Raw genomic sequence first — 20,101 nt, forward strand, 5'->3', positions numbered from 1 at the left:
CCCAATCGCTCCAGCCTTTCAACATACGACAGTCCCGCCATTCCGGGAATTAACCTAACGGAGTTTATATGTTCTCCCGTTGACCTGCGTGGGTTTCCTCTGGGATCTTTGCTTTCCTCCCATCATTCCAAAGACGTTCAGGTTTGCAGGTTAATTGGCTTGGTATAAATGTAAGATTGTTCTCAGCGTGCGTAGGGTCGTGTTAATGTGCGGGGATCGCCGGCCGGTGGGCCGAAGGGCTTGTTTCCATGCTGTAAACAAAACTAAACTAATTGGAGGCAAATATTTCAAAACATCCATAAAAATCAAATAAATTTATATCCAAACGTCAAGGTGTGTGCCTTAAGTATTGCTTGTCATGATCTGTAAGGATTGTGCAGCATCGCGGGAGTTAAACAGATCAGTTGAAAGACTCCTGATGTAAAAACAAGGTTTCACACATGTGGAACGCTCTACTGTACAAAATCCGAGAGATGTTCGTGCTTCCTTTCAATCAGCTGTTCCTTTCACCCAAAGGCTTCATCACAACTTGTCATAAAAGCTACTTTGTCTGTCCCCAGGGATTACATCGGTGTTTCGGGGGTCTATTTAATTTCTGACTTAATATTTAATCGCATTGGAAAATACTTAACCAGAAGAGAAAAATCGGATCCACTTCCTAGATTCGTGTAACAACTTCTAAGCATGGCTCTGACTGCACATCGCCGTTATGTATTGATTTTTCAAGGGCACTGATACAATTGAACGGACCGGATGAAACATTACTCAAGTCGCTTCTCTCCTTGCTCATAAATTATTCATTTTAATTTTTGCATCTTGCTTGTGGGTGTCACAGCAAGGATGCGTTTTTGTACAGAAAGATTCGGCACCTTGAAGATTAATAACCAGAGAATAGAAGGCGTCCTTTGTTTGATCCCCCCCCCAAAAAATAACCGTAGACAGTAGCTGGAGAAGGAAAGTAATGCTGTGCATTTACACGCAGTGGTTGCAGAGGGAATTTGAATAGGGTTGTTAAATCCTGTTAAAGATGTGAGACTTGTTCTACCGGCAGTGATGTGCTTCATTCAATTTTTTACTTCAGAGGTACAGCGTGGAAACAGGCCCTTCGGCCCACCGAGTTCACGCCGGCCAGCGATCGCCCCGTACACCAGCACTATCCTACACACCAGGGGTCATTTACAGAAGCCAATTAAGCTACAAACCCGCACGTCTTTGGCATGTGGGAGGGAACTGGAGCACCCAGAGAAAAACCCACGCGATCACGGGGGAGAACGTAGCAACCCAGGACAGACAGCACCCGTAGTCAGGATCGAACCCGGGTCTCTGGTGCTGTAAGGCAGCAACTCTACCGCTGCGCCACCGTGCCGCCCTGTTTCAGTTAAAGTGTCCTGGAAGCATCAGGCTGCATTGTTATGAACAGAGTAATTTAGTTTAGTTTAGTTTAGAGATACAGCGCGGAAACAGGCCCTTCAGCCCACCGAGTCCGCACTGACCAGCGATCCCCGCACATTAACACTATACACACACACTAGAGACAATTTTTTTACATTTATACCAGGCCAATTAACCTACAAACCTGTACGTCTTTGGAGTGTCCGGGGGAAACCGAAGGTCTCGGAGAAAGCCCGCGCAAGTCACGGGGAGAACGTGCAAACTCCATACAGACAGCACGTGTAGTCGGGATTGAACCTGGGACCCGGGGCTCTGGCGCTGTAAGGCAGCAACTCTGCCGCCGTGTCGTCCTAATGGCAAGAATATCCCAACTTGAGACTAATTGATTTGTCACACAATACACTGATGAATTCCGCTTTAACCACCTGAAATTAAGCCCGGAAATCATTAGAGAAATAGGATTTGAAGCTTTGGGCACCAATTTTGGAAGCCTCCTCGTTCCTGCAATTTGCCTGGCACCTGTGAATAACGTAAAATAATGAAATGCTGTTAACTCAATAATGGAATGAAGGATTATTGGGTTGGAGTAGAAGACAACCTTTCTGTCAAACTGGGAATGCATCAACTCAAGATGGTGAGCAATGATCTATCAACCCGCTTCGTCATTCCAGGAGTAATAATGACCTCAGGTTTGCTGCTAGGTCTATCAGCAGCCAATTGAGTTTGACAGTAGCTAACCTAACGAAGCAAGAGATGACTGGCCAAGGCAAAGTTCTCGCAGGCCTGCTGCACCTGGGCGTATACGGAGAGACAGAGAATGAAGTAAATTGTGCAAACAGTGTAGGTAGAGCGGCACTGTGGTACAGCGGTGGAGTTGCTGCCTTACAGCGCTGGAGACACGGGTTCAATTCTGACTACGGGTGTTGTCCGTACGGAGCTTGTACGTTCTCAGCGTGACCACGTGGGTTTTCTCTTTGTGCTCCAGCTTGCAGGTTAGATACAAAATGCTGGAGTAACTCAGCGGGTCAGGCAGCATCTCTGGAGAAAAGGAATAGGTTTAGGGCAACTTCCATGTAAACCAGCATCTGCAGTTTCTTCCCACACAGGTTTGTAGGTAAATGGGCTTTGGTAAAAAAAATGGTACCAGAGACCCGGGTTCAATCCTGACTCCGGGTGCTGTCTGTACGGAGTTTGTACGTTCTCCTTGTGACCGCGTGGGTTTTCCCCGGGTGCTCCGGTTTCCTCCCTCATTCCAAAGACGTACAGGTTTGTGGGTTAATTGGCTTTGGTAAAATTGCCTCCAGTGTGTGTCGGATAATGATAGTGTACGGGTGACTCAGTAGGCCAAAGGGCCTGTTTCCTCACTGTATTTGTAAAGTTATAGGCCAATTGTAGCGGGATTGCCTGGAATCTTTTACGAAGCAAGTCAGAAGAAGCTGATTTCGAATTAAGCAGAGTCAACATGGTTTTAGTAAAGAGAAATCAAGTTTGACAAATTTAAGAGGGTTCATCAAGGATTTAATTAGTTGAATGAATAAAAGTGAACCCGTGATGTGGCGCCTATTGATTGCCAAAAAGCATTCTGTTAAAGTGTAAAATTAAGGCAAAGTGCAATGATTTGGGCCAAAAACATTAACACGGTTGGATAACTGTGTGATAGCAATTTGGGCTCCATATTACTTCAGTAACTTTAAAGAAGAAGGAAATAGGCCCTTCAGCCCCCTGGATCCGTGTTGACCCACGATAACCCTATACACTAGCACTTTCCCACACACTAGGGAGAATTAACAGAGGCCAATCAACCTACAGACCTGTACGCCTGTGGAGTGTGGGAGGAAACTGGAGCACCCGGAGAAAACCCAGGCGGTCACAGGGAAAACGTACAAACTCCGTACAGACAGCACCTGTAGTCAGGATCGAACCCGGGTCTCTGGCGCTGGAAGGCAGCAACTCTACCGCTGCCCAACCTAGTAGTTGATTGGTGCTTTTATTATTTCATTTTTTATTTATCAGATACCTGAAAAATATCTAAATTATTTAAAATATTTAAACAATTCTTACAATTAGTACTTAAGAATGGCAAAAGCAAACTAATTTGATCATCAATGACCAGGTGCTGGCTTTACATCACCGAACTGTTTAGTGTTGTAGATGACTGTTGTATGATGCATTTCTATTTTTAATTGTTATTATTACACAATGGCTCAGCTGGTAGATTTGTTGCTTTACAGCGCCAAAGACCTGGGTTTGATCCTGGCCTCAGGTGCTGAGTGTAGAGTTTGCACGTTCTCCCTTTGACCGCGTGGGTTTGTAGGTTAATGCGCTTTTGCACATTGCTCCCAGTGTGTAGACAGTGGATGAGAAAATGGGATAACATAGAACTAGTGTGAATAGACACAAAAAGCTGGAGTAACTCAGCGGGTCGGACAGCATCTTTGGAAAAAAGGAATTGGTGACGTTTCGGGTCAAGACTTGGCAGCGAGAGAGGATGTTTCAAAAACCAGCATCTGCAGTTCCTTCCTACGTCATAGGACTAGAGTGAATGGGTGATCGATGGTCGGCACAGATCACGTGGAAGGAAGGGCCTGTTTCGAAGCTGTATCTCTCAACTAAACTCAACTAAAATCAAATATATAGTTGATTGTTGCTTTGTTTTAGAAGGTTGTGCATCCAAAAAAGTAAGTGCAGTGTTTCAATGTATATAAAATCAATTAGTTTAGTTTAGTTTATTGGCACATGTACCGATGCACAGTGAAAAGCTTTTTGTTGCGCGCTGTCCAGTCAGCAGAAAGACAATACATGATTACAATCGAGCTGCCCACAGGGTAAATGGAGTAATGTACAGTGCAAGATAAATTCCAATATAGTCTGATTATTGGAATCAGAATCTACTCCAATGGGGTAGATGGTGATTCAGGACTGCTCTTTAGTTGTTGGTAGGATGGTTTAGTTGCCTGATTACAGCTGGGAAGAAACTGTCCCTGGATCTGGAGGTGCGCGTTTTTACGTCTCTATACCTCTTGCCCGATGGGGGAAGGGAGAAGAGGCAGTGGTTAGGGTGAGACTCATCCTTGCAGGCTCAGAATAAGCAAAAAACGGCTCAGAATAAGCAAAAAACTGAGTGTTTTTAAATGAGTTGATGCTGCAATAATTGTAATTGTGTGACTGTATTAATCATTTTTATTTGCTGTTGTCACAGAACTGAAGGTGGTGCATGTTGCTGCCTCCAGAATATTCCTTTATCCTGTCCTTTTGTTTATTTCCAGTACTATGGAGAGGTTCAAGAGAACAAGAGAGAAGTCATCGTTGCCAATTTGACAGTCACAGACCGAGACCAGCCACACACGTCCAATTGGAATGCCATGTACCGCATTGTCAGTGGAGACTCAGCCCACCATTTTGTAGTGAAGACCGACCCAGTCACCAATGATGGCATGGTTATTGTAGAAAAGGTAAGCTTAGTTTTGTTTAGTTTAGAGATACAATGCAGAGAGATACAATATTCCTCCTCAGATACGGGGCCCAAAACTGCTCACAATACTCCAAATGCGGTCTGACCAGCGCCTTATAAACCCTCGGCCAATGCTTAACATAAAGCCAGTCCTCCAGTATGTACTGTAAAATTCTGAATAAACAGTAAGAGTTAATCCATTCTTTAACTTGTATATAACTGTCCAACCTTTTTTTAGCGGCCTATCTCAGGAGCCAAATGCAACAGGCAAAGAATAAAGTTCTTGACAAAAGCATGACTTTATATGTTTGGAAAGCCAGGCATTTAATGTAACTTATTCATTGAGAGCTCAGTATCGCAAAATTTATTCAGAAGCATGGATATTTGAGCTTTTTTGCTCCTAATGTCCATCAAACGAGATTGGTGGACTTTGTGCTGCTTCCATGTATTGAAACAAACTATAAAGAAGTGGTGCATCATGTTGCTTGTCTTATTGACAATCAATACTTCTAACTTAATTTTTAAAGTATGAAATAAATGACATTATAAGAAGTCCCTTGGGGTATCATTAATAGTTTGCTCATCTTGTTGGTCTGAATCACTTGTAACATTCCTGATTGTGCATAATCAGACCAGTGGATATGTGCCATATAAATGTTACTTTGACATCTTTGTGACATACATCTTATATTTATTTTACTAAACTGCTGAATAATTCAACATCATTTTGTACTCGATTTCCATCAATCTTTTAAATTAAGGTTCTGTGGTAATCCACAGATTATTGGTGCCATTTGGTCGTAGCTCTGTTCCTCTTAGTTTTAAGCTTTTTATGAGTACTTTTATGCAAAGTTTTTGGGAAGAAGTGCTACACTGGTGTTTAGTTTAGTTTAGAGATACAGCGCGGAAACAGGCCCTTCAGCCCACCGAGTCTGCGCCGACCAGCGATCCACACACATTAACACTGCCCTACACACACTAGGGACAATTTATACTAATACCAAGCCAATTAACCTACAAACTTGTACGTCTTTGGAGTGTGGGAGGAAACCGAAGATCTCGGAGAAAGCCCACAGGGTCCTGGGGTGAACGTACAAACTAAAGTACAAACAGCACCCATTGTTGGGATTGAGCCCAGGTCTTTGGAGAGAGTTGAATTGTTACAGTGTTCCTGCTCCTCCGGCCCAAAGACTCAAGGATTGGATAGACAACCCACTGAGGCTTGTCACTGTTGTGATGACAAGTTGTTATGAGTGCCTTCCTTGTTCTGGTGCTGCCCTGTTGTGAATCGCCATGGCACGCCGCGGAGAGAGAAGTACTATGTGGCCTAGGTTTGGGTTTATTATTGTCACGTGTACCGAGCGAGGTACAGTGAAAAGCCATGATTCGCATGCTATCCAAACACACCAGTCAAACTCGAATACAATCAAGTCAAATTCAAATACAATAGGTGCAGCAAAGGGGAAGATACAGAGTGCAGAATGTAATCCTCAGCATTGTAGCGTATCAGTTCCATAAATAAAAGTCCAATGTGCACAATGGGGTGGAAGTGAATGGGACAGTATCCTAGCTTATGGAAGGGCCATTCAGAAGCCTGGTAACAGAGGGGAACAAGTTGTTCCTGAGTCTGATGGTGCAGGCTTTTACATTTCTGTATCTGCTACTGGAGCAAGGAAAAGGCGCTTCGATCCACCTAGTCCTGGCCGAGCAGTGATCATCACCCCGTAGACTAGCACTGTCCTCCACCCTAGGGTCAATTTACCATTTCCACCGGAGCCAATTAACCTACAAAACCTGCACGTCATTGGAGTGTGGGAGGAAACCGGAGCACTCAGAGAAAACTCACACACATCGCCCAGAATCAGAATCGAACCCGGGTCTCTGGTGCTGTGAGGCAGTAACTCCACATTGCGCCACTGTAGATTATTTTAAAAATGACAAGACTGACTCACTAATCTGCTGTACCAAAGGCAGATTGAGTTTTACTCAAGTTTTATAAATTAAAACCTGGTACTACTGATCTTGTGAGCATTGAAACATAGAAAATAGGTGCACGAGTAGGCTATTCAGCTCTTCGAGCCAGCATCGCCATTCAATATGATCATGGCTGATCATTCAAAATCAGTACACCGTTCCTGCTTTCTCCCCATATCCAAACAGATCAGATAACACCATAGGTAAAGACAATCAAGCCATACTCAAGTATAATAGGTAGAGCAAAGGGAAAAATACAGAGTGCAGAATACAGTTCTTAATATTGTAGCGCATCAGTTTCAGAACCATAGGCCAATATCTGCAGTGGGGTAGAGGTGAATGGGACAGTACCCAAGCTTATGGAAGGGCCGTTCAGAAGCCTGATAGAGTGATTCAGCGCAGAAACAGGCCCTTTGGCCCAACTAGCCCACACTGGCCAACATGTCCAAGGTACACTGGGACTAGTATACCTTGTCACGCTATCGTGTACCATTTTGGCTGAGGTTCAGTCACAAACAAGATAACAAACGAGAGTTTTAGTATATAGATGGTCAGACTGCATTTGGAGTATTGTTATGGGCCCCATATCTGAGGAAGGATGTGCTGGTGTCGGAGAGGGTGCAGAGGAGGTTTACAAGAATGATCCCAGGAATGAGTGTGTTAACATATGATAAGTGATGGCACTGGGCCTGTACCCGCTGGAGTTTAGAAGGATGAGGGGGGACTTCAATTGAAATTTATTGGGGAGAAGGCAGGAGAATGGGGTTGAGAGGGAAAAGTAGATCATCCATGATTGAAAGGCCGAGATAGAGTGGATGTGGAGAGGATGTTTCTCCTAGTGGGAGAGAGTCTACCAGAGGCCATATAGCCTCAGAGGGTGGTGAATCTGTGCAATTTGGTGCCAGAGAAGGCTGTGGAAGCCAAATCAGTGGATTTTTTAAAGGCAGAGATTGACAGATTCGTGATTGTCAGGGGTTATGGGGAGAAGGCAGGAGAATGGGGTTGAGAGGGAAAAATAGATCATCCATGATTGAATGGCGGAGTAGACATGATGGGCCAAATGGCCTAATTCTGCTCCAGTTCATTGACTATATTTAAGAGGGAGTTAGATGTGGCCCTTGTGGCTAAAGGGATCAGGGGGTATGGAGAGAAAGCAGGTACAGGATACTGAGTTGAATGATCAGCCATGATCATATTGAATGGCGGTGCAGGCTCGAAGGGCCGAATGGCCTACTCCTGCACCTATTTCCTATGTTTCTATGTAACTTGCGAACAGTATTGATGCAGGGATCTCGACACGTAATGCAGCACGCTGACTGTTTGTGTTTTGCAGCCGGTGGACTATGAGACAAACCGGGCCTTTGTCCTGACTGTGTCGGTGATGAACCAGTCTCCACTGACGACCGGAATTCAGTCTTCACTCCAGTCGACGGCGACTGTAGCAATCTCTGTCACGGACGTCAACGAGGCACCGATCTTCATTTCCAATCCCAAGCTAATCAGGCAGGAGGAAGAGATGCCTGTGGGCACCCTGCTAACTACATTTGCAGCTCAGGATCCTGACCGCTTTAAGCATCAGGCAATACGGTAAGACCGCCAGCCACAAAATCTCATTTAGCTTTTCATTTCCCGTCCGCGTAAATAAAAAATATATATTTCAGCTCTCGGCAACGAGAGTTGTAACGTGGGCGATGATGAATTTTCAATTGGCTGGAATAATGATTAAGAGCACTGGAATTACCGGGTCACTGTCTCCCATTGTGTGTGCTACTGCTTGAAATCTCTGCAGCTGGAAACCCGACTTTCAGTCAGGTTGCAGCTTGTGTTGTGCACAAGGAACTGCAAATGCTGGTTTGCAACAAAAAAAAAACTGCAAAGTGCTGGAGTATCTCGGCGGGTCAGGCGGCATCTCTGGAGAACACGGACAGACAACGTTTCGGCTCGAGACCCTTCTTCAGACTGATTGTAGTAGGGGGGGGGGGGGGGTGGAGAAAGCTAGAAGAGTCAAGAGGTATCACAAAATGCTGGAGTAACTCAGCGGGTCAGCCAGCATCTCAGGAGAGAAGGAATGGGTGACGTTTCGGGTCGAGACACTTCTTCAGACTGAAACATAGAAACATAGAAACATAGAAAATAGGTGCAGGAGTAGGCCATTCGGCCCTTCGAGCCTGCACCGCCATTCAATATGATCATGGCTGATCATCCAACTCAGTATCCCGTACCTGCCTTCTCTCCATACCCCCTGATCCCTTTAGCCACAAGGGCCACATCTAACTCCCTCTTAAATATAGCCAATGAACTGGCTTCAACTACCTTCTGTGGCAGAGAATTCCACAGATTCACCACTCTCTGTGTGAAAAAAAACTTTCTCATCTCGGTCCTGAAAAGACTTCCCCCTTATCCTTAAACTGTGACCCCTTGTTCTGGACTTCCCCAACATCGGGAACAATCTTCCTGCATCTAGCCTGTCCAACCCCTTAAGAATTTTGTAAGTTTCTATAAGATCCCCCCTCAATCTTCTAAATTCCAGTGAGTACAAGCCGAGTCTATCCAGTCTTTCTTCATATGAAAGTCCTGCCATCCCATGAAGAAAGGTCTCGAACCGAAACGTCACCCATTCCTTCTCTCCTGAGATGCTGCCTGACCCGCTGAGTTACTCCAGCATTTTGTGATAGCTTCGGTTTGTACCAGCATCTGCAATTATTTTCCTACACGAAGTCAAGAGTGTTTTATTGTCTTATTGTCATTGGTCTCAGACAGAGAAATGAAATTCTTGCTTACTGTAGCACAACAGAATATGTAAACATAGTACACTGTAAACATTATAATAAATGAGAAAAAAGGTTTATATATATATAATTTATATTTATATAATTTATATATATACACACACACGCACATACATACACAAAAAAACAAACAATGATCGTGCAAAAAGAAAAAAAACATTGCCCCCAAGTCTATGGAGATTCACACGTTCACGGGTTATAGTAGAATTAGGCCATTCGGCCCATCGAGTCTACTCCGCTATTCAATCATGGCTGATCTCTGCCTCCTAATCCCATTTTCCTGCCTTCTCCCCATAACTCTTGACACCTGTTCTAATCAAGAATTTGTCCATCTCTGAAAATATCTTTAAAATGTCCACTGACTCGGCCTCCACAGCCCTCTGCGGCAATGAGCTCCACGGACTAACTACCTCTGACTTAAGAAGTTCTTCCTCACCTCCTTTCTGAAAGAGTGCCCTTTAATTCTGAGGCTGTGACCTCTGGTCCTAGGCTCTCCCACCAGTGGAAACATCCTCTCCACATCCACTCGATCTGTGCCTTTCATTATTCTGTAAGTTTCAATGAGGTCCCCCCTCAACCTTCTAAACTCCAGCGAGTACAGGCCCAGTGCTGTCAAACGCTCATCGTATGCTAACCCACTTATTCCTGGAATCATTCTTGTAAACCTCCCCTGGACCCTCTCCAGAGCCAACACACCCTTCCTCAGATATGGGGCCCAGATTTCCTCACAGTACTCCGAATGCGGCCTGATCAGCGCCTTATAGAGCCTCAGCATTACATCCCTGTTGTGGTTGTAGTGTTTAATATGCTGATGCCTAAGCCTAATAGCCTAAGAGAGGTGGAGCAGGACAAAAGAGCTCTCAGTTGTACACTGTTGCCAGAATTCACTTCCATTAACTACTTGTTGAAAACAAATTTCTCAGCATGTGACAATCACCGATACAAGCAAGTCAACACTAAAGCATTTCGGCAATTGAAAACTACTTCACCAGCTATTTTGCAAGTCGGTTTATTGGGCTCCTTTATCAGATGCATGTCAACTTCTGAAAATGAGGAGAAAAGATAAAGAGGATGATTATGCTGCTCAAATTCGCCTCGAACCTACAGTAGTTCCAAGCGAAAGATCAATCCCTTCAGGAAATAATGGGAACGGGAGAATCAAACAATGGCATTCTTCATGATCTGCAGAGCAGTGCAAAGATATAACATTGAATTGACAGTGAAGGGTATGTGTGCTGATTCCAATTATAAAGAACGACTTTAGTCTTGCAAGAATTACCTCAGCCACCAAGTCGTACAGCACAGAAACACATCGTGTGGGAAGGAACTGCCGATGCTGGTTTATTCCGAAGGAAGACACAAAATGCTGAAGTAACTCAGCATTGTCTACTTGCCCCATTGAGTAGTGGAGACATTAAAGTTAACATCATTGGTACATTGGTGATCTGGACTCGCCTCTAGGCCAACTTAGATAAGGATGAGTGATGTCCTTCCCCGAAGAACATTGGTGAACCAGACATTTTGTTTTATAACAATAGTTTCATGTTACATTTACTGAGATCAGCTTTTAAAATATACCCTGGACATAAATATATGCACGATATGCCAACTAGTGAAATGAAATACAAATAATTATTTAGATTTTTTTTTTTAATTCTCAATTGCTGCTTTGTATTCCCCTCTCACATAGATTCAGATACACCTTTTTGTGAATAGCTATACATATTTTATGTTATGGTGTGATAACAGATCCAAGTGCCTTGAGCAAACTGCAGAACAACAGTTTCTGTCATTGCTTATATATATATATAAAATATATATATATATATATATATATATATAAGCAATATATAAGCATATATAAGCAAATTGCATATTCAATTGGAGAAGGTTGAACTTAAGAGCTTAACCATATATGATCAAGCTTCTCCAATAGAATATGCAATTTGCTTATATAATAATATAATGTATAAATAATAATATAATAATAAGCATTTATTTTATATAGCGCTTTACCAAGTGCTCAAAGCGCTTTACAAAAACAGTCATAACATAAAAACAAACAGACAAACTATCCTGACGGAGAAGCGGCGAACAAACAGCGCCAGCGTCCTCTCACGTCAGGGTCCGGCAGTAGACAACAAAAAGCACAGGACACACAGATACAATTTTAACACAAACAGCCATCACAGTGATTGCTCCAGGCACACCCTCACTGTGATGGAAGGCAAAGAAAAGTCATTATCTCCTCCTCATTCTTCTCCCGTGGCGCCACGAGGCGATCGAGGCTCCCAACTTTTGAAGCCCCCACCGGGCGATGGAAAGTCCGAGGGCCGAGCCGAGCCGAGCAGGCCGATGAAGGTCCTGAGCCCCCACCGGGCGATGGAAAGTGCCGCGGCCAGGCCACGCAGGGCGATGAGGGGCCTGCGAGCGGGTCGATCGTACCTCGCGCTCCGGGGCGGTCGAAGCTGCTACGGCTGGAGCTCCTGAAAGCCGGTCGCCAGCCAGGGACCTGCGAGCTCCCGATGTTGCGGTCTGCAGGGCCCACGGCCGAAGCCTCCGAGATGGTAAGTCCAGGCCCTGCGACCGGAGTCTTCGAGGTCGATCCCAGATGGAGGCCGCCGACTCCACGATGTTAGGCCGTAGCGCGAACGGAGATACGACACGGTAAAGGTCGCATCTCCGTTGAGGAGGAGATTAGAAAAAAATGTTTCCCCCAACCCCCCCACCACCCCCCCCCACATACACAGAGTTAAAAATAGAACAAAACGTACATTAAACGATGACAATAGACAAAAAACAAAAAAAAAGACAGAGAGACTGCCGGTGAGCCGCAGCTGCAGAACACAGCCACGCCCCCTTCGAAATGAAAATGTCGGAGGATTATGTGCTTTCCCGCTCTTTGCATCCCCTCCCCCTTCCCAGTTCTCCCACCAGTCTTACTGTCTCCGACTACATTTTATCTCTGTACCGCCCACTCCCCTGACCTCAGTCTGAAGAAGGGTGTCGACCCGAAACATAGAAAAATAGGTGCAGGAGTAGGCCATTCGGCCCTTTGGGCCAGCACCACCGGTCAATATGATCATGGCTGATCATCTAAAATCCTGCTTTTTTTCCCATTCCTTCTCTCCAGAGATGCTGCCTGTCCCGCTGAGTTACTCCAGCATTTTGTGTCTACATATATATATATATATATATATATGTGCATGTATTTCATTTCATTAGATGGCATGATGTTACATCACTGGCCCAGATTCCTGGCTGTTCAACCAGTAACTTCACCCATGCAGTCAACAAAGAATCACACATTGAACATGCAATGGGACTCGAAACAACAATGAAGATCTTAGATCTTTTGCTTAATCAAAGTTACTCCTTCAATGCATCTTGATCTGTGTCAAATTTCAATCATATTTGTCACTTCATCTCTCTGGCATTTCTAACTTTGATTTTTTAATGCTGTGCAGTGTTTCTCTGATTGAATATGCAATTTGCTCTTCCACCTAATGATTACTGGAGTAAAAGAAGCAAAAATATCAATTTTACAGCTGAAATCACTCCCTGAACTCAGTCAGCAATTTTTGCATCTAATATCATGAATGGAATATCTGTCGGATGAGGTTGGAATGTTTCAATATGCTTTGTAAGCTTATTCATTTTAACTTTCAAACTTAGCAACTTGACATGTAGAAAAAATTAAATCCCATGTTTTTAAAATGGGGTCTACTGTAATGTTGGTCAATTAGGGCATTTTTGGAAAACCCATCATTGAAAAGACCTTTGACAAGCCCCTAAGTTTCGTTCCAGAAACTTAGATTGGACTGTTGATAGTGTTTAACGGTTGAGATTTGTTTATTGTTATTTATCCAGTCTAAGAAAAGACTGTACATGAATACAATCAAGTGTATTAAGTGTACAATACAATCAAGGGGCGGCACGGTAGCGCAGCGGTAGAGTTGCTGCTTTACAGCGAATGCAGCGCCGGAGACTCAGGTTCGATCCTGACTACGGGTGCTGCACTGTAAGGAGTTTGTACGTTCTCCCCGTGACCTGCGTGGGTTTTCTCCGAGATCTTCGGTTTCCTCCCACACTCCAAAGACGTACAGGTATGTAGGTTAATTGGCTGGGTAGATGTAAAAAATTGTCCCTAGTGGGTGTAGGATAGTGTTAATGTGCGGGGATCGCTGGGCGGCGCGGACTTGGTGGGCCGAAAAGGCCTGTTTCCGCGCTGTATATATATATATGATATATATATGTATGGGTCAAGGATAAAGGGTGCAACGTTTATTGCAAGGATATAACATTGAAGTCCGATTAAAGATAGTTCAAAGTTAGATGGGAGGTCAGGACCCCACTCTAGCTGATGAGAGGACCGTTCAGTTGTCCGATAACAGCTGGGAAGAAACCGTTCCTGAATCTGGTGTGCATTTTCAAACTTCTGTATCTCCTGCCCGATGGGAAAAGGGGAGAAGAGGGAATGACCGAGGTGAGACACGTCCTTGATTATGCTGGCAGCCTTGCCAGGCCAGCGTGAAGTGTAGATGGAGTCGATGGAAGGGAGGCTGTTTTTTGTGATCTACAGTTAAACAATTGTGACTCCTTTCCACATAATTTCCGATGAAGGGTCTCAACCCGAAATGTCACCAATTCCTTTTCTCCGGAGTTGCTGCCTGGCCCGCTGAGTTACTCCAGTATTTTGCTTCCATCTTCCACATAATTTCAATTTGTACACGTGAAAGAAAACCACATCTGCAAGGGGTCTCGCATCTAAAAATGTACAGCAAAGTAACTGTACAGTGTATTTGTATCCATTAGGCGAAATGGGCAGGTTAACATTTAGAATGGAGATCCCACTGGATGTGCCACGAATGCTCATCATGGCTTGTACTCGCTGGAATTTAGAAGATTGAGGGGGGATCCTATAGAAACTTACAAAATTCTTAAGCGGTTGGACAGGCTAGATGCAGGAAGATTGTTCCCGATGTTGGGGAAGTCCAGAACAATGGGTCACAGTTTAAGGATAAGGGGGAAGTCTTTTAGGACCGAGATGAGAAAGTTTTTTTTCACACAGAGAGTGGTGAATCTGTGGAATTCTCTGCCACAGAAGGTAGTTGAGGCCAGTTCATTGGCTATATTTAAGAGGGAGTTAGATGTGGTCCTTGTGGCTAAAGGGATCAGGGGGTATGGAGAGAAAGCAGGTACGGGATACTGAGTTGGATGATCAGCCATGATCATATTGAATGGCGGTGCAGGCTCGAAGGGCCGAATGGCCTACTCCTGCACCTATTTTCTATGTTTCTATGTTTAGGACCACATTCAAAATCCTGCTCATTGTTTGTGGCCTTCAATGTAGTGTAAGTTGAGCTAGTATGAGTGTGCTATTCATCCTAGAAACATAGAAAATAGGTGCAGGAGTAGGCCATTCAGCCTTTCGAGCCAGCACCACCATTCAATATGATCATGGCTGATCATCCGAAATCAGTACCCCGTTCCTGATATCTCCCCATATCCCTCGATATCTCCCCATATCCCTTGATATCTCCCCAGATCCCTGATATCTCCCCATATCCCTGATATCTCCCCATATCCCTAGATATTTCCCCATATCCCTTGATATCTCCCCATATCCCTTGATATTGCCCCATATCCCTTGATATCTCCCAATATCCCTCGATATCTCCCCATATCCCTCGATATCTCCCCATATCCCTTGATATCTCCCCATATCCCTTGATATTGCCCCATATCCCTTGATATCGCCCCATATCCCTTGATATCTCCCCAGATCCCTTGATATCTCCCCAGATCACTGATATTGCCCCATATCCCTTGATATCTCCCCATATCCCTTGATATCTCCCCATATCCCTTGATATCTCCCCATATCCCTTGATATCTCCCCATATCCCTTAATATCGCCCCATATCCCTTGATATCTTGCAATATCCCTCGATATCTCCCCAGATTCCTGATATCTCCCCATATCCCTTGATATCTCCCCAGATCCCTTGATATCTCCCCAGATCCCCTGATATCTCCCCAGATCCCTCAATAACTCCCCATATCCCTCGATAACTCCCCATATCCCTCGATAACTCCCCATATCTCTTGATATCTCCCCATATCCCTCGATATCTCCCCATATCCCTTGATATCTCCCCATATCCCTCAATATCTCCCCATATCCCTCAATATCTCCCCATATCCCTGGATATCTCCCCATATACCTCAATATCTCCCCATATCCCTCAATATCTCCCCATAATCCCTTGATAACTCCCCAGATCCTGATTGCTCTAGAGTTGGAAAGTGCACTAAAAATGGGCCAGAGCGATTGTAAATGAACGATTGTACATGTGCGAATGTTCAACTCTGATTGTATTTATTATAAGGAGATTAGGTGATGGCAAAGAGGGTGCTTAGAAGTGATTTATTACATTAATTTTCTTTTATTTATAACCTTTGCCTGTTTTCCCATTTATGTGTCACACTCAGTTTGGCGAAAATACGTTGCATTCATCCTTAAGCAGATGAACGAGAGAGTATGATTAGAGTAACCAATAAATTAATTCAACTTGAAAACAATAAGACTTTCATTAAAACATAAATGCTTACAAGGTTGGTCCATGAACATCGATGAGCCGATCTGTCTGTTTGAATATTTCTGCCCTGCTCGACTTATTATACTTCATCCATATTTATTTTCTTTTATTGCTTTTAATGTTTAATGATCCTGAATGTGTTTCTTCCAATGGCTATATTGTTCCGAATTGATTACCATACAAACTCCTTTCGTCTGCAGTCTCACTTGCAAACCCCTGCACTTTCTCAGATATCTATTCCTTTATGGCTGCAATTATTGCTCTTTTATGTCCAATTGTTAAGAGAAACAACTCGAGTGCTCGTCAGCCTGTGCTTGACGATGGGATGCTTCTGCTGAAAGGGCCATTTCAGGGGGAATTTAAACTTACAGATGAGACGCTGCAGGGATGAATAGGGCCTTACACCTTGAAGCTGTGCTGAAAGGTTTTGAAATCATTTTTGTTTAATGACTGGGCCTTAGTAACAACGCACGCAGTGAACAGTTGGCCACCTATAACTTAATAAGGTTGAGAAGCCTGGAATTGAATGAGCCAGCTCCAATCTAAGTTGTAGGAAGGGTTTTGACCCGAAACATCACCCATTATGTCTCTCCAGAGATGCTGCCTTTCCCATTGAGTTACTCCCAGTATTTTGTGTCTTATCTCCAATCTAAGTTGGAGGGGTTGGGAAGAGGTGAAAAGAACAAGGGCATCAATGTCCATCTTCGTAATTCCATCATGACCCCCAAAAATGAGTTTTATATTTAACTTACTTATAGAATCGTAGAGTGATACAGTGTGGAAACAGGCCCTTCGGCCCAACTTGCCCACATCGGCAAATGTGTCTCAGCTGCACGAGTCCCACCTGCCTGCGTTTGGGCCATATCCCTCCGAAACTGTCCTATCCATGTACCTAGACACAAAATGCTGGAGTAACTCAGCGGGTCAGGCAGCATCTCTGGAGAAAAGGAATGGGTGACATTTCGGGTCGAGAACCTACTTCAGGCTGATGTCAGGGGAGGGGGCGGGACAAAGATAGGATGTAGTCGGAGACAGGAAGACTAGTGGGAGAACTGGGAAGGGGGAGGGGAAAGAGAGGGACAGAGGAAATATCTGAAGTTAGAGAAGTCCATGTTTATACCGCTGGGGTGTATTTCGCTTGGGCAGTTTACACCCCAGCGGTATAAACATTGACTTCTCTAACTTCAGATGGTTACTCTGTCCCACTCTTTCCTCTCCCCCTTCCGAGTTCTCCCTTTAGTCTCCCTGTCTCCTACTACATTCTATCTTTGTCCCGCGCCCTCCCCTGACATCAGTCTGAAGAAGGGTCTCGACCGGAAACGTCACCCATTCCTTCTCTCCAGAGATGCTGCCTGTCCCGCTGAGTTACTCCGGCATTTTGTGTCGATCTTCGATTTAAACCGGCATCTGCAGTTCTTTCCTACGCAATGAATTTTCAAAAGTGGAACTGTTGCCAACAGAGTTGCTGATGTTGTGTGCGCTCAGGGTAAATCTGGGCTCCGGCTTCCTTGTTTGTTTCGTTAAAACCTTGATGAAAAGTTGCTGCTTTTCTTAGATATTCTGGGCTGTCAGATCCTGCAAACTGGCTGAACATTAATGCCACAACGGGTCACATCATAACCACAGCCATCATGGACCGAGAATCCAGCTTTGTTAAAAATAATATATATGAAGCGACATTCCTGGCAGCCGACAATGGTAAATATGGACTTCCCACTGTGAGAAATGCAATGTATAGTTTCAGGCTATCTTGTCTGCATGCATCTTTTCAGTAAAATGCCTTTAATTTTCTTCTAACTGCCTCAAAGCATTGGGCGGCATGATGGCGCAGCGGTAGAGTTGCTGCCTCACAGCGCCAGAGACCCAGGTTCAATGCCGACTCACGGAGTTTGTACGTTCTCCCTGCGACCTGCGTGGGTTTTCACCGGGAGCTCTAGTTTCCTTCCCCCACTCCAAAAACATACAGGATTGTAGGTTAATTGGCTTGGCCAAATTGTAAATTGTCCCTGGTGTGTGTAGGATAGACTTAGTGTGCGGGGATCGCTGGTCGTCGCGGACCTGGTGGGCCGAATGGCCTGTTTCCGCTCTGTATCTCTAAACTAAACTAATATATCACTATAACTTAAACGTGCTTATAGGATTCCACAGGACTTAGACATTTGGTGGAAAACCATTGGAGAGTTGATAAACAATGGTCATTTAACCACTTAACCACTTAATCACTTAACCACCAACGCACCTGTTCCCCCTCAAACCACCTGCCCCCCCTTATCCTGTCAACCCCTGCCTCAGTTCTCCCCAGTCTCCACCACCGACCTCTCTGACCTCTTCACAGGAATAAAAACTGCCACCTGCTCTCTGGACCCCATCCCCTCCAGCTTTGTCAAGGCCTGCCTTCCTGCTCTCTCTCCACTTATCACTGCAACAATAAACTCCTCCCTGTCCACTGGCATCATCCCGCCATCCCTCAAAATCGCTGCTGTCACCCCCATTCTGAAAAAACCTGGTCTCAACCCTGACACCCCAAACAACTTCAGACCAATCTCCAACCTACCCTTTCTGTCCAAAGTTTTGGAACGTGCTGTAGCTTCTCAACTCAAATACCACCTCTCTACCAATAACCTGTATGAAACTTTCCAATCCGGATTCCGCTCCAACCACAGTACTGAAACTGCGTTCCTCAAAATCACAAACGACCTTTTCCTCTCCTCTGACGCTGGCAACCTCAACATCCTCATCCTACTTGACCTCAGCGCCGCCTTTGACACCATAAATCACTCCATTCTCCTCACCCGACTTGAAACCTCCTTTAACATCACCAGCACAGCCCTATCCTGGTTCAAATCTTACCTCTCCGACAGGCACCAGTTCATCTCCATTAACAACTGTAAATCCCCCACCGCTCCCCTCCCCCAAGGTGTCCCCCAAGGCTCAGTCCTTGGCCCCCTCCTCTTCATCCTCTACCTGTTCCCCCTTGGTCAATTAATACGCCGTCATGGTCTCAACTTCCACTGCTTCGCCGATGATATCCAGCTCCTCATCTCCACCAAGTCAATCTCCACCACCACACACTCTACACTGACAAACTGCATCACTGAAATAAAATCTTGGCTTCAATCAAATTTCCTCAAACTCAACTGCAACAAATCTGAAATCATCATCATTGGTCCAAAAACGCTCACCAAATCCACCCAAAACTTCATCCTCAATATTGATGGTCTCCCAGTATCCACCTCCCCTCACATCCGGAATCTTGGAATCATCTTTGATCAAACCCTCTCCTTTGACAAACACATCAAACACATCACAAAGACAGCCTTCTTCCACCTCAAAAACATCGCCCGTCTCCGTCCATCCCTCTCCTCCACAGCTGCAGAAACCCTTATCCACGCCTTCATCACCTCCCGTCTGGACTATTACAACAGCCTCCTCTATGGCTCACCCTCAAAAATCATCAGTAAACTTCAATACATTCAAAACTCCGCTGCCCGTCTACTCACCCACTCCCCGATCCGTGACCATATCACCCCTGTCCTTTACAAGCTCCACTGGCTCCCCATCCCCCAGAGAATCCAGTACAAAATCCTCCTCATGACCTACAAAGCCCTCCATAACCTGGCCCCATCCTACCTGACTGACCTCCTCCACAGACACACTCCCACCTGCACGCTCCGCTCTGCTGCTGCCAACCTTCTGTCCCCCCCCCCCCATCCGGACCAAACTCAGATCCTGGGGGGACAGGGCTTTCTCCATCGCTGCTCCCACCCTCTGGAACTCACTACCCCAAACCGTCAGAGACTCCTCCTCACTCACCACATTCAAAACATCACTGAAGTCTCACCTGTTCAGCACTGCCTTCAACCACTGAAGGTCACCTCACCTTCTGTCTCCTT

General features: G+C 45.0%; 1 protein-coding gene across 1 annotated transcript in view; it reads left to right on the forward strand.

Moving 5' to 3' along the window:
• Positions 1-20,101, forward strand: part of LOC144604515 (cadherin-4-like) — a 503,837-nt gene that overhangs the window by 453,099 nt on the left and 30,637 nt on the right. The window contains 3 exon segments of the mRNA XM_078419021.1: positions 4,659-4,844; positions 8,151-8,404; positions 17,764-17,906. Coding sequence (XP_078275147.1) covers positions 4,659-4,844; positions 8,151-8,404; positions 17,764-17,906 — 583 coding nt within the window.

This window comes from Rhinoraja longicauda, chromosome 22, assembly GCF_053455715.1.
Source record: "Rhinoraja longicauda isolate Sanriku21f chromosome 22, sRhiLon1.1, whole genome shotgun sequence".
Taxonomy (NCBI): domain Eukaryota; kingdom Metazoa; phylum Chordata; class Chondrichthyes; order Rajiformes; family Arhynchobatidae; genus Rhinoraja; species Rhinoraja longicauda.